At 39.2% G+C, this 12578-nt stretch overlaps 1 protein-coding gene and 1 long non-coding RNA gene across 2 annotated transcripts in view; both read right to left on the bottom strand.

Annotated features, from left to right (window-relative positions):
- Window positions 1–12578, bottom strand: part of wdr11 (WD repeat domain 11) — a 65163-nt gene that overhangs the window by 38219 nt on the left and 14366 nt on the right. Inside the window, exons 7-10 of the mRNA XM_037782256.1 lie at window positions 11589–11691; window positions 10666–10864; window positions 9490–9590; window positions 5450–5626 (exon numbers count right to left, since the gene is read on the bottom strand). Coding sequence (XP_037638184.1) covers window positions 5450–5626; window positions 9490–9590; window positions 10666–10864; window positions 11589–11691 — 580 coding nt within the window. The remainder of the gene's footprint in view (window positions 1–5449; window positions 5627–9489; window positions 9591–10665; window positions 10865–11588; window positions 11692–12578) is intronic.
- LOC119495607 lies at window positions 2728–4821 on the bottom strand. Its single transcript, XR_005208526.1, has 3 exons — window positions 4693–4821; window positions 4085–4147; window positions 2728–3241 (listed from the first exon to the last, which is right to left on the bottom strand). It is a non-coding gene; the product is annotated as an uncharacterized LOC119495607 (long non-coding RNA).

Raw genomic sequence — 12578 nt, 5'->3', positions numbered from 1 at the left:
TACCGTGTTGCAATAGGATATATATCATTCCACAAGAAATTGGCTAGAAATGAAATATACTCGCCTCAAGATACCATTTTAATTAAACATACTTACATCGCCTCCACCTTTCAGCAGATATGTGCCCTCCATCTAAATCCCCAATGTAATTATCCAGTCCCCTAAACTTACTATTCACGAGCCAGCTCACAGGAAGTGGAGCAAAAGGCAAAATTCAATAACGCAGCTAGAGACTGTTTAACTACTTGACTCAAGTTGACTATGGGGACCTGACAAACGATGTGCATAGAAAACTCAATCGCCATGTTCTAGTTTTAGATTCAGAACGCCACTGGGAACCAGCTGTGCCAAGACAACCCCACACCATCTGCGGCGTGATGGGCTCCTACTGCCCTCTGCTCCAAAATTCATTCACTGATTGAGGGAAAAAAAAAAAAAATCTGTGATTGAAAAGTGTTTTTGAAAGAATGGTGGTACTTGTTTTTTGTAGGTAGAGATGCCACTTCAACAAAAACTCATTTGAGGAAAACCCATAACAGATGGAGAACAGCAGTGGCCATCCCTTTAGGCCTTTTAGAACTTAACTTAACCTCAGAGATGTCGGTGTCCCCACCAATGTGGACGTGATGCACATATCAAAGTGACAAAGAGACCCAGTGCAAATGGTTGGAAGATGTGTATGGTTGAAGGTGTTATTATTCATCTGCTCGTCTGTGGGAGGCAATGTATCTTTGAGGTATGATTAATTTATGTGGGCTATGTCAGGGGACTGAACGTAGCCTATTTTTCAGCTTGACAACTAAACTGAAGGTTTGCAGCTTTGGGTGGAGAACAGAAATACGCCTGCGTTCGCCTTAAATGAAATCTGGTGCCCAGGCAACAGTGGGCGCACACAGATATACACACACATAAAGCGACAGAAAAGACAAAAACAGACACATTACAAACACGCTTCTGCTCTTAATTTCCCATTCAAATTGAGACTCTCATAATGTTATGCATCATTACTGTGGAGAAGATAGGGTAGCTTTTGAAGAAAATGGCTATGCTGATCTAAAAAAAATAAATCAAAACGTTCACTGCCTCTCTCTCTCTCTCTCTCGTCTAGCAGCCGTCGTTGGGGAGTAATAACAGAGGCTGATATTTCTGATTAAGTCTCTGCATTTTGCATCATTTGAGACCGCAGAGTCAGACTTGATTGACTGCCACTTACTCACTTTCCTGTCTCAAAGAGTTGACTCACAGCAGTGATTTGTATATTCAGACATAATGATGTGTGCTTTTCATTTGATGTGCCAAGAGAGTTCAACAAAAGTGTCAGTAAGTTTAAGAGCAATTTGCAACTCCATGCATGTTTTATGGCAACCTAAACAGCTTAAATTAATTGGACTACAAACAATATTAAAAGACACCATCTAAAGGCAAAATTTAAATTAAAACCTACATGGAGTAATACTGGAAACTCGGAAAAGATTTATTCACTTTGACGGGTCCCTTAGGCAGAGCATACGGATGAATATATTTGATAATTGTGTCGCTGTTCTGAGGTAAAGGCCTGCCTTCATATCAGTAGCTGTTAATTTCCTGTTTCGTGATGAATCAATGATTAAGGTCTTGCTCTGCTGCTATTCATTTCCAGTGCTTATTATGTCGTATTTTTCAGACCCAAACCACAGATGCACATTGATAAAGGGCCTGGACATGCAAGCGATTAAAAATGTGTAACTGCAGCTGCACAATCATCCAGCCCTGTGCCCTCCAAAGCACTCCTCACTCGCTGGATGTTTTGTGCCCTCATCACCGGGCAGCAACATTTCATAAATCAAACCAGACAAGCTTTTTATTCTCAACCCCCAAATCTGTGGTTGTTACAGAGATGGCATGAGGAATGACAACCACTGAGACAGAGTACATGCTACAAACAAACAAACAAACAGATAATTCACAACCATGACAGATATATAGAAATATATCCCACATTCAGAACCAGATCTGGCCACAGACACACACACCACCAAAAACATGCAAAGTATTGGTGTAGAGCTTTCATACAGAATAACTATATGCTTCATCGATTCAAATATTACATATATAAGTGTTATATTTTTTAGTCAGTGGGAAGAAGTGAGCAAGTTCATTTACTCAAGTGCTGTACTGTTAATACGTGTGGAGACATCCCTATATAATATAATATAATATAATATAATATAATATAACATGTAAGTGCACCTAAAGTAACTTAAGATAGCGTTTAATAAAAAAAGTTTGCTAAATAATGCTGAGTTAACGTTATTGTTCCAAATCCCAAGACATGACATCAGCTTTATTGTTTACGATATCAGACATATATTGTAAATTTCAATATTACGTTAGACAGGAAGATCTATAAGCTAACATTAGCTTTGATCGAGGATTAGCTACCAATAACTAACGCTAGCCAGCTCTTATCTGATGACTTACGGAAGCAAATGTTTTGTAAAGATGTAACTTAAAATTGTAATGTCGATGATGTGAAAATGTGGAAGGAAAATGTGTTATGAGAGTATATATAATATATATTATATATTATATATAATATAGTATACTGAGCTTTGTGTGTGTGCACATGCGTGTTTACTGCTGCAGCTTTGACAGTGGAAGTAAATCAATAAAAATGGACAACATAAGTTGCATGCATAAGAATATTATTGAGACAGTTTCATGACAACTTTCATAATCCACACGTCATCTTTTAACAGCCAATTGTTTAATACAGTTCAAATATACTTTCTAAACTGTGTTAGTGCACTGATGATGCTTTTCTCCAGTGTGGATACGCTGATGAGCCTTGTAAGAGCACAAGTGCATGAAACCCCTCCCACACTCGTCACAGATGTAAGAGCTTTCTTCAATGTGAACACGCTGTGCGCTGATGAATCTTCAAGATCACGTAGCGACAGAAACGTTTCCCACACTGGTCACAGATGTAAGGCTTTTCACCAGCGTGCATACGCTCAAGAATCTTCGAGATCAGGAAGTGACAGCAACCTTTCCCACACTGGTCAAAGACTTAAGGCTTTTCACCAGTGTGCATACGCTCATGAATCTTCGAGATCAGGAAGTGACAGCAACCTTTCCCACACTGGTCACAGCGGTGTGGTCTCTCTAGAATGCAGGTAGGCTGATGTTGATCCAGCTGTCCTCTATTAATACTCTCCTCACCCTCATCATGAGGTCTATCTGGGTTTTTGCAGATCTGTTTCTATAAAGCAAAAAGACAAATGGATGAGACAGTCACAAGCGTGTAAAACAATATTAAATGGTAAACCCCTTCCTGATTCCACAGGAAGGGGTTTCCTAATACAAGTAAGAATTGGACATGTCAAAAGTGAAAAATTGAGTGGGGTTTCTATTGTCAAGTCTTCTATTTTCTATACAATGAAACCTGAAAATGCATTCTGGTTCTATCACACTGAAGGATCCAAGGATTCCTCAGGGTTTTGTTGTCTTTATTGTGGCCTAAACTATATAAATTTGCAGCTTTTGTGAGTGTTATGCAGTTTGCCACTATTTTTTACAATTTATTTGCCTTTGATATTTCTACCAATAATGGAGAAAAAAATTGTCTAAGGGTGATGCCTGAATAAAGGACAAGTTATTATACAAAGGCTCAGCTGTGCTTTGAGCTGAAAAATAGATTTTCATTTTAATGATGCTGTTATAATGTGAGCAGTTGGAGATCATCCCTTTAAGTAGGTAGTAACTGGTAGTTTGTGCAAATAGCTAGCCAGGAAGCTCAAAGTAGTTGAGGGACTTCTTTGGCCCAATATCAGCCTGTCAGATAGTGATTCCTCCCAAACAGGAGCTGGTTACATCAGCAGTTTATAAGTTCAAACTTAGCTTAGTTATAAGTTAAGTAATGAATAAGTGAATATTTATGTATAACTAAATAAAAAAAATCAACAGGTTGCTGCCATAGACTGTATATAAGAAGTGAAAAAATGTACACCACCTCAAAATAAAAAAAAAACTTCAGATGTTTCCTAGCAACTGATTTACACATTACTACTGACTGAGGAGTGGCTTAAATATTAAAGGAACTTACCTTTGCCGATGAAGTTATTTTGCTGCTCATGTTACTCTTCTCTTCTACCCTATATTCCTCCATCTGCAACAATAACAGCACCTATGATGAGACTTATTGTCCAAACACATGAATAAATAAACATATCTTTTATTTTGAAAAAATATTTTTGAAAAATTAATTCTTTACAAAATAATTACTACTAAGTAGACATAAGAGAGATATGTTATAATGTTAATCCAGTTAGAGTCAATTTTAAATAACTGCAACTTAAAAAATGAACAAACTTTTTTTGGAAAATATTAATGTGAACAATAAAATAATTTAAGTGTGGCTATTCTAGTCTATACTTGTGAAGAGAAAGAAGGGCCTTCACTTCACAACAGGACCAATTAACTATGTACAGAACGAATAAACTGATCAGTTGAGTCTACTAAATACCAAACTAAGTTTTATAGTGTAAACTTACAGTAAACTTATGATTTTTTCCTGAGTTCTCTATCTATTAGTCAAGCTCTTATAGCCAAACACTGTTTGTCAGGATTTAAGTTTTCGTGAAGAATCCTCCTCTGAACTATAGACCATTAAATAAAAAATGAAACAGCTGAAGAAATCTTGTTTTTTCTTACCGTTAATGTGTGAATGAAGATTAATCAACCCTTGCAGGTTAATGGACATCTTCACGAACATCAGAGTCAGAGAGGTTTGACAGATGCACTGACGGTTTCCATGGTAACCAAAGCTGAATCCAATTAAAAAAGTTGCAATTCCAAAAGTGTTCTTAAAATAAGAAAGCCAAAATCACGGAGCATCCCATGCACGGTCACACATGTGCGAATGCAGGTGAGCGACCATCGCCTGCCGAGATGAAAGTTCACCCAAGCTGAACTCCACAAGAATCTGAAGATGAATTTGCTTCGCAACCGGAAAGCGAATGAATTTTTTTCCTGCAATCTGTTCAGTATTTTTAGATATAATAGCCATTAATCTAAATGAGCCACACACCGCATTCATGAAACATTTACTAATGTTCAGTAAAACTATTTGTTGACATGACTGTGACAGCGAAAAGAAACACAAATATAAAAGCAGTTCATTTCTCCATGAACTGCAGCACTGATGCAACTGGTTCTACTCTGAAACCGCAACAAAGCATGATGAAACAAAACAACACACAGAAAACTACATTTAAAAGCAGACCTTGGTCCGAACTTTGAGAAGCCCCGATGTGACACGCTCTTACCATTCGTTATATTTCAGAATACTCTGCAGTGTAAAGGATCTTCTGTTTGGGAAGAGAACATTGCCAGTGGTAGTGCCTTGCTATTCAGTGAGTTTTGTAGTGTTTTGCATGTGCATGTGTGTCAGTGGTGCATTATAACGTACCTGTAGCCAGCAGGGGTTGGTAGTGGTTGATGTTTTTGGTGGTAAGAGGTGGACACATGCGGAGGGCAAATGGTGGCAGCGGCAGACCAGACAGCAGGCCAGTCAGCAGGAACTTCAACTGAACCTCTTGCTGGTTGGATGATAGAGGTAGAGCCTCACCAGCTATCAAGGTCTGGCCTGGAGATATAACCACAACATTTGCTACTTAATTAATGAAGCAATTTATTAATATTAAACACAGTAAATCTAGCATGGGATTGAAGCTCCAATTAGGATTGTCCTATTAGATTGTTTGACCCTGATCCAAGTCCTTTAATGTGTATGTGTTGATACAACTGTGACCAATATAATATTTAGGCATACAAAAAATTAGTCAAGCTGATCCAATTTAAATGATAAGTCTGGCAGCTGAAAAAGTCTGCATTAAGCAAACGTGACTTTACGTTAATGGCTCTTTAATACAGTATGTTGTATAATATCTGTGGAGTAGTTTCGGTCTGTAAAGGTTTGGACAGGATTTAGACAGCTACTCTGAAGCACCCATCCATACTGTGGATATCTCATTAAAACTGCAACGGTTTATTTGTCTGTGACAGTACGTGGTTCACATGTTTGCAAAAATGTGCATTAGGAATAGTTTACACCATTTCAACAGAGTGCAATCAGCCGTTTTTGAGAGCTGGCAGGCATACCTGGAGCACTATGCGTTACAAACACAAAGATGTCAGACAAAATCAAACACGAGCAAATGAAGCAAAACTACCAAACTACAGTATCAACTGAATCTACCCGACGTACCGACAGCAACTACATCAATTATTGATAAGTCACTCCTGCTACAACTCCAGATGAGGCTGTTTATATTAGGGATGTGACGATGAGGAAATTTAATAAACATGTGACAACACCGGTGTTACCGATTACACCGGACATTTTACAAGAAAAGATGACGGTCAATATCTATAGCGTGATTACTTTGATCTTTAACGTCGGCTGTATGAATTACAAATAATACTAAACAAAGAAACCACACTTGCGTTTTTTCACCAAAACATTTCTGGATTTTGAACAGACATTTCATTTAAAATAGGAGTTCTTAACTCTTCATAGTATGGACAATACAAAAGAAAATGTGATTCATTTTCAACTTCTCCTAACTCGCATACTTCGCACAACCTGTTGGATGTTTTAAAATCTACCGACTTCAAGGGCCAGAGGAAGGATTCCTGTTCTTAACTATGCAACTCAAGACCTTTGACTCCTTGATAAGTTTGCTATAAGATTCAGTACCATAATTGTGCTTGATTTGAATATATCTTCGCAACTTTGGTTTTAACAATATATCTTTCAACCAATTTTCTTCAAACCTTCTTATTGATCCTGTATTGTGACGTATTAAGCAAACGATTCCACAGTCTTATCATTTCACATTTTCACACAATTGAACCAGGAATTCAACCCAGTCATTATTATATGCTTTAAATACTTATTTTATGCTTCTAATACCGGGCAGTCATAAAATGTAACAGTTTCAGCATAAATATAAGCCCCAGGTCCTTTAATAGTTTCAAAAACTTTTCGAAGATTTTTTACTGAGGCAAGGATTTGATGGCAATGCTTTTCCCCATCCAGACAGTTAATGACTACATTTTATTCGTTGTAAATGGGCAATCATCTCCTTTTGTGTATTTGCTGCAGAGCTATAGGGCACCTATGATGGTGCAAATGCCTTGAAGTTATAATTGGTACTGATCGAGAAATCCATTTGGTTTTCATTTCATGCACCATAATAGCCTTCTTTACATTGGAAATTTAATGTCTCTCTAAATGAGCGTCCATCGCTGCTTGAAGACACAATAAAATTAGATGAGGGCATAATTCCAAACAAACCAATACATAAAAAAAAACCAAAAAAACATACATACATCAGAGTGCCATGTGCAGCAAATGAAAATATGCAAATAGTTTTCTAGCGATGATCAGTTTGCCCTACTGGTGTCAGCCTATCAGCATCAAATTTTAACAACGAGCTTGCTTTTCATAAAATGTTAGCAAACTGCTGGCCAGTGACATTCCCTCATAACAAGAGCTTTAGTCAGCAACTGTCAGACAGAGATATTCCTCCAGGCAGTAGCTGGCTCCAATCTGTGTGTGTGTGTGTGTGTGTGTGTGTGAGGGGTGAGACGGCTTTAACTACTACTGCTGCTGCACCTCCCAAAGGACCTTGGCTCACTGGCAGTTTGACTCTCATTGAACACAACTGACAAACGTAAAAAAAAAAAGAACAAAAGAAAAAGAATCCTGCATCTCATTACTATTTTATACCTACATTCATCTTTTGACAGGCACCTCTGTTCTAAATCAACAGGGAGGAGAGAGAGAGAGAGAGAGAGATGGAAACACATCATAAGCAAAAGGATGAGACAGACAAAGTGAAAGAGAGGAAGGGCCAAGCACCCATGGGACTCTTTATGCAGAGCCGCTCAGACGGGGGAAGAACGCTGGCTTGTGTAGTGCGCAGAGGAGAAACCAGCAGCCACACAATAAAGCATAAAGGGATCGGGTGCCCCGAAGCACTACACAACAACCCGAGGTACAATAAAAGATATAAGAGGGCCTGGTGCACACTCACACATACTGTACATGTACACAGACTCACACACAGATATGTCTCCTTCTTTCTTTTTAGTTTTCACATTTTCTTTCAAAAATGAAAGCCATCCTTCTGTGGAGGATGAAGAAAGAAGAAGGGATATACTGCGGATAGAAAAATGAATACACCCTCTTGAACAATTTTCAGATTATGTTGAATTAAAATATAATAAATCTCTTTATTTTTCTTACTAATCTAAACTCAATACTTAGCCATTTCAAAGTGAAAAACAAAATATAAATATTTCCTAACATGAATTAAAAATAAAGAATTGCAATAACCTGATGAGGTCTGCAAAAATACTGAAAATGGGTCGGAGGTAAGGCCAAAGCTAACATGGAGCGGCTTGCAAAGAAACAAGGTGGATGTTCTGCAGTGGCCAAGTCACAGCCCTGACCTTAGTCCCAAAGAAAAGCTGTGGAATGACTTGAAGGTTGTTGTCCATCAGCGGAAACCAACAAACCTCTCGAACAGTTCTGCAAGGAACAAATCCAGGTCGGCCAACCGTCTGCAGAGCTACCCAACAAATTAAGAATTTTCAGTTTTGTTTATTTAATGCACTATTACATATGGTTGTATACTTTGAGTAAGGGCAAAAAAAAGTTCCTCTATAATGCATGAAATGTACAGACAGCGATACAACAAGACATAAAAACTTTGAAGGTGTATTCATTTTCTACCCAATATATGGGACATTTTGCCTTGGAACCACCAAACATGGTGACATTGTAGACCCCAACCACAGACTGTATATAAAAAGTGGAAGTAGTCACCGTGACGTCACCCATTGGTTTGTGGAAGCCTCGAGTACAGTATTGTCGCCGTCTTGGTCTTTTGCAACCAGAAGTGACACGAGAGGGTGGAGCTAAGTACAACCGAACGCTGAATAAGACATTTTTAGGAGACCAAAATGTTACAATTAACTTTCATGAACTAAAAATGCACTGTAAAAGGGTTAAAGATCTAAGACGAAAACACGGACAACTCCCAGACCGGACAACGCCGTGGTAACGATTTTGTCAATCAGAAGGTAGCCATGCCCTAAAGCATCCCCTGCTTTATGGTCTATTTGACTCTAAATGGGACCATAATTTACTAAATGAACATCATGCTGTATTGAAGAAGATTTGAAACTAGAGCTTGAGACCATAAACTCATGTTTACAATGTTTACTGAGGTAATTAATCAAGAGAGAAGTAGGCTCATTTTCTCATAGACTTCTATACAATCAGACTTCTTTTTGCAACCAGAGGAGTCTCCCGAAATTCAGAAAGAATGCACGTTTAAGGCACTTCTGCATTGGCTTCATTTCTCAGACCCCTGAGGTGCCCAAAGTACCCCAACATGTCAGGTGCTTGCTAGATGACAGTGATGTGTGCAGTCGTACCGATCATGCTGTTGAGAGACAGATCCTGAATCCTTTTCTGGTTTGGACTCAGCGGAGATCCACAGAAGGACACGGGTGTGTAGAGCGGCGAAAGCCCAGAACTGACAAAGAGGGGGACAGAGATTATTAATTAAATACATTTTGAAAGCATGGCTCACAGCCGTTATTGAAACCAAGTGAAGTGGAGAGTGATAAATGAATATTGCTTGTGCGAGTGATGAATGTGATCCGCCTTTTAATAAATGACTGAACCAGAGGGAGACGGCAGCATTCACAGAGGATGACATGTCTACTGATTCATTGTATTGATTAAATGCTGCTCAATAAAAAGAAGAGATGATTGCTGGAAAAAATATTTTTCATGACTGCTGTAAACGGTGATTGAGCTTATACGCTCAGGGCTTGACCTATAATTGAGCAGGTACAGCAGAGTGAGATGTTCCACGCTGAATAACTCTTTTTAATTTATCTCTACATGCTTGGCACAACGTGACGCCAGCACCTCACAAAGAGAATGTAACAGGAGTTATAAATCATGTCAGCATATCAAACCTGGGCTAAGCCATCTTTACAGGACTTGTCTGGGAACACCGAGTACAAGAATGTTGAAACAATCACGAGGAAGCATCAGATTATCAATGTAGTGTAGTGCGAGAGACAACCATCATTTCAATAGTCCTGAAATAGAAAGCCCATCTGTCTGAAACTTCAGAGCAAATCAATTCAAACAAGACTATAATAAGATAATTCATCACACAAAGTGGCAAAAAAGCAAAAGCATGCCATCCCTCATCCCAAGATTCCTCGTTTGCCCAAAATAAATTCAGGTTTCTGCTGCTCACAGGCAGACAAACCTCTCCGTGCCTCACACAGGAAGCCGACTTCAGAGAGAAATACAAAACTGTCTCCTCGACAGCAGCAAGGGAGTGCTCCATCAAAGGGAAGCAGGGCTCATCAATGATAGCTAAACTCTGTGCACCCCCTACCTGCGCTAGTCATTGAACACTAAATTTAGGTCAGAGGATTAAGACGTTTAAAGTCAGTTTAAGTCACTTTACAAAGTATTCAAACTTTAAACCATTACCATTCCCTGCTATTTCAGCCTTCACCTAAAAAAGGGGAATGTAGCTTTGCAGAATTATCTGTGTTTGTGTGTGTGTGTGTGTGTGTGTGTACCTAGGATTGACGACAGTTTTGCCGGTGTGGGCTTTGAGCTCCCACAGCATGGCTCTCCCGTCGCTGACCATTAGTGCAGCGTTGTTTTCGTTGACGGGGCAGATAACCATGCGATATGGCCGGACTGTTTTGGTGACTCGGATGGCATCGCACTGAGAACGCAGGTCGTACATGAGCTCGTAGACATTCTGGTCGGGGTCTGAGGGAAGAAAGTAGAGACACAGAAGGAGATAAGAGTGGTAAAAAGGTGGGGAGAGACAGTATGAGAGGATGGGGGGAGTGGAAAAGAAAGAAATATTGTGGGAGATAAAAGCAAATGACGTTAAAATTGGTGGGAAGGGGACAGAAATAAGAAATATAAAGGAGATAATGTGGAAGAAGACATTGATTAGATGTTAATAATCAAAGGGAATAGAAGCAGAAAGAAGAGGGGAAGTAGATAGGAGCGGGAGAAAGTGTGATTGAGACACCGGCGAAGACCATTTTTGAGTAAGTGTGAGAGGAAAGAAGAGGAGCAGAGTAGAGAGATATGAGGAAGGATTTAAGGAGATAAGAAAAGAAGACAGGAAATAAGCGAATAAGCGACTCACAAAAGGAGATGGTGGGAAGAAAGAAAAATGAGTAGCATGAAAGAGATAGCAAGGAGAGTAAGTGAGGGAGAGAGAGAGATTCAGCAACAATGGAGTCTCATTGACCTATAACACTAAGCCCCAGATAAATGAGACAGTGAGAGGCTAAATGCCCACTGGAGCATAGAGACAGGCTGCAGGCTCTGACTGCACTGCAGTTTGGCTGAATAGATGATGGGGATATCACAGGAGGGTGAGTACTTTGTGAGTCAGTACAGTGCAGCGTGTGCAGCGTGTGCAGCGTGTGCAGTATGTGTGTGTGTACGTGCACGTCTCTGTGAAGAGGTTTCATACCTGCAGCCTCATCTGGAGCGGTGGTGGAGCGACACACTCGGAGGGTGATACAGCCGTTCTCATGGAGACAGTAGAGGGCGTCCCGCTGAGCACAAGGGATCACCTGAACACAGAGAGAGTCGGGGAGACAGGTGACGATGTGTTCATGATCAAGTTTGCCGACTGTCTTTTGAGGACTTAGCATTGAGCAGGTGGTACTTATGTTTGTTCTCAGCACTGCATCAAATGTGTATGTGTGTGTAATCTTGTAATTTTAGTACAAACACAAATGTAAACAAAAGCTGAGCTGAATCAAGCTGAGATCTTACAGTATGTCAGTCTGAAAAAAAAACAAGAGTAGTTAACTTCTATTTGTTACTCATCACAGATGGATAAAATTAGCGCTGCAAGTAACAACTATTTTAGGGGTGAGAGACAGTATCCCCTCAGTCGACTTGAAATTCTTGAAGTTGAGCCGTCGTTTTATTTAAGAGGCTAAATCTATAAAGAACTTTGTGCTCTTGTAAACAAATTAAAAATAAACACATTGGTTGTATATATATTTATATATATAGATATGAATGGTGATGATGATCCAGAAAAAAAGTCAAACCCAAGCATGGTAAACACGACGGGGTCCGTGTTTCAACACGGGTTGGGTGGTTTGCTGAATCCCCTGTCAGACTGTGCAAGTGTAAAACTATTTTTGGTTCATTATGAAACTGTAGCAGACTGCATTTGACTATGTTTATGTGATCGAAATCATCACTGAAACTCAGGCCAATGAATTTTCTGATTTCCAGATAGTCTACATGAAGAAAAACCAAAAGAACGAACAGTCAAGTCTTCGTATTGAAGAGTCAAATACGAGTCAAATGAAAAAATTCTGATTCGGTAACAGCCCTAAAGAATTTTTTTTATTGATTCATTTTTTTTTAAATAATCGATTAAACGTTTGGTCTATAAAAAATGTCCGACAATAGTGGAAAATGTTCATCACAATTTCTTAAT

The sequence above is a fragment of the Sebastes umbrosus genome, chromosome 10 (assembly GCF_015220745.1).
Source record: "Sebastes umbrosus isolate fSebUmb1 chromosome 10, fSebUmb1.pri, whole genome shotgun sequence".
NCBI lineage: Eukaryota > Metazoa > Chordata > Actinopteri > Perciformes > Sebastidae > Sebastes > Sebastes umbrosus.
This window is presented reverse-complemented; position numbering and strand designations above follow the sequence as displayed.